General features: G+C 54.5%; 1 protein-coding gene across 1 annotated transcript; it reads right to left on the minus strand.

Annotated features, from left to right (window-relative positions):
• Positions 1 to 1,153: 1,153 nt before the first annotated feature.
• Cldn3 (claudin 3) lies at positions 1,154 to 2,407 on the minus strand. Its single transcript, XM_005344645.2, has one exon. It carries the CDS (start codon positions 2,149 to 2,151, stop codon positions 1,492 to 1,494), a length of 660 nt encoding a protein of 219 aa, XP_005344702.1. The 5' UTR covers positions 2,152 to 2,407; the 3' UTR covers positions 1,154 to 1,491.
• Between the last annotated feature and the right edge of the window lie 2,404 nt (positions 2,408 to 4,811).

The raw sequence follows: 4,811 nt of genomic DNA on the forward strand, positions 1-4,811 counted from the left end.
TTACACAGCTCTGGATCGTCTGGAATGCAGACCAGGTTGGTCTAGAACTCACAGAGATCCTCCTGCCTCCAGAGTGCTGGGATTAAAGATGTGCTCCAACATGCCCATTTTGTTTTTGTTCTTTTGAGACAACTCATGTAGCCCAGGCTGGCTTTGGAACTGTTATATGAACCAGGTATGGTGGTCAGCCTGGTCTACATGAGTTAGACAACCAGGACTATACAGAGAGACCCTACCTCAAAAAACAAACAAACAAATGGAGAGAGAGAGAGAGAGAGAGAGAGAGAGAGAGAGAGAGAGAGAGAGAGAGACTGATGTGTGGCTATAACCTTAAACTCCTGATGTTTCTGCCTACACTTTCCAAACAGTCTCACTGCTTTAAAGCAGGGACACCTAGGACCCCGTTTTCCCTTCAAGAGCCCTGTTCTAGTTCCCTTTATCTTGTTCCAAGAGCAAGCACCTCACGTCTCAATTTTGTTTAAAGCTAGGTCCCTCCCTCCTTTGCGGGCACTGGGAAGACGGTGAGGTGGCCTTTTTCCTCATCTCTCCACCTCCAGGTGGGAAGAGTTGTCAAATGTTTCTTTCAGTCCCTCTCCCTCCACCCCCTAGCTAGGAAAGGAACCCCGGCCCAGTGTGTGCTATACAAGTACTCTACTACTGAGCCACACCCCCATCGCTTAGATGTCCTTTTGGTGAGGCATTCGAGCCAAACAATGGGTCTTTTTGTTTGACGTCTCCAAATATAAAATCGCAGTATAGAATGTACTTCTTTAACCCGCACATCCGTCACCTCAAAAGCCCAGAGCAAGGCTATGAATCGAAGCTCCAAACTCAAACCAACTGGGACATCCGGGAGAAGAACCCCTTGCCTCCTCTGGCTATGCCCCTCAGATCGGCTCTGTTGAGTTCAGTCCCGGAATATCTCCCAAGAGACCCACCATGTGAGCACCAAGCTCACTATGTACCCCTATATTCTCCTTACTGGACCTGTATGCTGTTTTAAGCTCGCTGCCCACGGCGAAGGCTATCCCAGGGCCACTACCCAGCAGCTGCCCGGCAAGGAAGGTGGTGGCCTGTGGGGGCGTTCAGGATAAGGACGCTCCAGCGACTGCAAAAATGAAAGGTTTTTATTGAAAAATATGAAACGGCCCGTTTTATGGTTGCCTGTCTCTGCCCACTGTGAATCTTCCGGCTGTGGAAGGACGGGGCTGGCAAGTAGCTGCGGTGGCCACCCTAGTCCTGTACTCGGGAAGGGTGAGGTTTCTTTGTCCAGACGGGTTGGACGGTTCCTAGGCCCGGCAGTCAGGTGGCAGGCAGGGAAGAGGGGGGTCGCCAGGCTATCTGTCCTCTTCCAGTCAAGCAAGCAGACTGCGTGGCGTCTGAAACCATCTGGAAGGTGGTGTGGTCTTCGACGCTTGGCTGCAAGCTGGACTGGTGGGGTGCTTTGGCTGCTGGTAGTGGTGATGGTGCGGTCTGCGTGCACCCGGCCCCTCAGACATAGTCCTTGCGGTCATAGGCGGTGCCGGTACCGGTGCCAGGCCCGGTGGATCGCGGCGCAGAATAGAGGACCTTGGTGGTCGTGTACTTGTCGCGTGGTGGGCAGGAGCAGCAGAGCAAGGCGCCCCCTAGTAGCTGCAATGCTGCGGCTGCCCAGCCCACGTACAGCCCGGCTCCCATCTCCCGCTTCTGGGCCTCAGGCACTAGTGGGTTATAGAAATCCCTGATGATGGTGTTGGCCGACCAGGACACGGGTACTAAGGTGAGCAGAGAGGCCAACAGGAAAAGCACTCCCGCTCCGATGGTGATCTTGGCCTTGGCCGTCTCGTCTTGTACGCAGTTAGTGCACTGGGCGCCCACGAGCGCCACGAGGAGCCCGAAGGCGGCCATCAGGATGGACACCACGATGAGGGCTCGGGCAGCCTGCAGGTCCTGCGGCAGGGCCAGCAGCGAGTCGTACACCTTGCACTGCATCTGCCCGGTGCTCTGCACCACGCAGTTCATCCACAGGCCCTCCCAGGTGATCTGCGCCGTGATGATGCTGCTACCGATGAATGCAGAGACGCGCCACATGGGGAGAGCGCAGCACACGATGCTGCACAGCCAGCCCAGCACGGCCAGCGACGTGCCGGTGATCTCCAGGCCCATGGACATGGCTGCTGGACTTGAACCGGCTCTGCCGGGCAGCTCCGGGGGCTGGGAGACGAGGGATCGAGGCCGCTGGACCTGAGAACCAACTGCCGTGCGAAGACTGAAGGACGACTGTCGCCGGGACCGACGAGTGGATGGCAAAGGACGGGGCGCGCTAACGGCTCCTCTCCCGGGGCTCTCACGGAGGCTGCCCCTGCACCTGCCTGTGGCTTTGGAGGCTGGCTGCTGAGACTGGGTTGGCTCGGGGTGGGGTGGGTTGGACTTAGCTGGTGCCCAGAGGAGGAGGGTGGAGCTCGCTCTCCTGGCCCAGGGGACAGTGACGTGTGTCCCGTTCAGTCCCGTCCGTCCTCCCCCTCCCCTTCACCAAAGGAGGAAGGACTTGGGCAGAATCTGAATGTTCAGGGGGTGGGGGCGATATCGAGGGAAGGTTGGGACCTCTGCGCTCCCTCCTTTCCAAACCTCTCCTAGGTCCTCATCCTCAACGAATTCTCTTGAGACATTCGGAGGGCGAGGGGAGGGGCATTTCAGGGATTTTTTTTTTTTTTTTGAATCGCAAATCACCAATAATAATCTGCTTTCCCCACCTCCATCCTTTCCAGCGCGGGAGGGAGGCGTAGGATGGGGGCGAGGCCAACTCCTCTGGATAGCCGGGACTGGGAGGCCCCAGTGTGGGCGTGGCTGCGGCTGTTTGTCGTTGTAAGTGGACGGAATTGCAGTACCTGCTCTGGGTCTCTCCAGCTTTGAGGCAAGTATGCTGGCCTTGCCCGAGCGCAGTTTGATGCAGGCTGATAGCAAGGTCTATATTTGGAGATACTTGACTCTGAAGCCAGGGCCGCCCACCTGAAGCCCCCTCCCCAACCAGGTGTTGAGTTTAAATCCTTGTCAGGCCCCTTATGTGGCCATGGCAGATTTAGCTCAATTAGTGCCCCAACCAGAAGCTGCTTTCCCTCATTGAGGTTCTCTTTGTGGGGTCTTGTTTTCTCTCCTTTGGCGGGGCAGAGAGAGTGCCAGGCGAGGTGGGAAAGAGATTTGATACAGTCGAGAACAGAAAAGAAAAAGTCAGGCCAGGTGTGTTGGCTCTCCCTTGAGGCCTAGACAAGAAGATGGCTTTGAGTTCAAGGCCAGAGTGGGCTAAAGAGTGTGTCTCAAAATTAAACACAATACACATGTGAAAGTCGGGCGGTGGTGGCGCACACCTTTAATCCCAGCACTCAGGAGGCAGAGGCAGGCTGATCTCTGTGAGTTCGAGGCCAGCCTGGTCTACAGAGCGAATTCCAGGACTGGCTCCATAGCTACTGAGAAACCTTGTCTCTAAAAATAAAACAAACAAACAAAAATCTCTGGACAGTGTGTCATTTCAGCACTTGGGAACGTGGAGGGAGGCAGGAGTTCAAGATTGTCTTGGCTGCATGGAGAATTCAAGGCCAAATGGACCACGTGAGACCCTGACTCAAACAAACTATAAACAAACATACATCATATCCCCAAACACCAATCCATATTGCCTTTGTGTGCTGTCTTTCCTGCTCATGGGTTGTTTTTGTTTTGTTTTGGGGTTTTTGTTTGTTTGTTTGTTTTTTGTTTTTCGACACAGGGTTTCTCTGTATCTTTGGAGCCTGTTCTAGAACTAGCTCTTGTAGACCAGGCTGGCCTCGAACTCACAGAGATCCTCTTGCCTCTGCCTCCCAAGCTTGGCTCATGCTCCCTCTCCTTCCCTCCCCTCTTCCCTTCAGCACATCTAGAATCTGGCTCTTCCGGCTTTGCTCCCAGACACCCCAAAGGCCTATGCTTGGGGTCCTTTCTTCCGGAGACCCTCCTACAGCTTCCCACGTGGCTTACTGACCCCAGCCCCCAAGTCTTTGGTAGTTTCACAGCAGGGGATATCTCTCACTGGGTAGAGTGCTTAACCAGCCCGCTCAAAGTCCTTGCTCTGTCCTGGGCACTAAGTAAGCTCCCAGGGGATGGTATGTTGAGAATTACTACCCTAGCGTACATCAGAAGTTCAAGATCCTCCGTAGCTACTTAGTGAATTGAAGGTCCAAGTGGGTGGCTTGGAAACTGCCCCCAGACAAAAAACAAATGGCAGCAAAACCATCCCAGCTTCTTACCCACAATGCCCGGTCCCCTCTGATACCTCCTTTCTTTCTTATTTGACACCATCTGTAGTTCACTCCCTCTTCCCTTTCTTTTTTCCTCTCTTCCTACTTCTTCTCCCCCTCCATGCTTCCCTCCCTGCCTTTTTCTTCCTCCACCCCTCCCTCCCGCCCAACTGCACTGCATAGCCTAGGGTGGCCTTAAACTCAAGATTGTTTTGCCTTCCCTGCCTGAGTGGTGAGATCCTTTGTGAGAGAGGCTACGCTTGGTTTCCCATTTACTTCTGGTTCTTTGTCTCTGCTTCGCTCTGTTAGCACCGCTGGGACATTGAGAATGTTCCAAGACTGACGAGCATTTTCGCCTGTTTTATTACACGGCACTCCCACCACCTAGAACAGGGCTGGGTACTCTGGGAGGTAATTGACTTCGCACTTTCCATTGTTTCCTCGACTTGTCCGGCTGGGGCTCTTGGACTGAGGGTGTTGTGCTGTGAGGGGCCCCAGGGGCTGTGCCATTAGCTGGGAACCTGAGACCCACACAGCTGGATGAAAAGCTAGGTGCGTGTAGCG

This window comes from Microtus ochrogaster, chromosome 2 (genome assembly GCF_000317375.1).
Source record: "Microtus ochrogaster isolate Prairie Vole_2 chromosome 2, MicOch1.0, whole genome shotgun sequence".
NCBI classification, from domain to species: Eukaryota; Metazoa; Chordata; class Mammalia; order Rodentia; family Cricetidae; genus Microtus; species Microtus ochrogaster.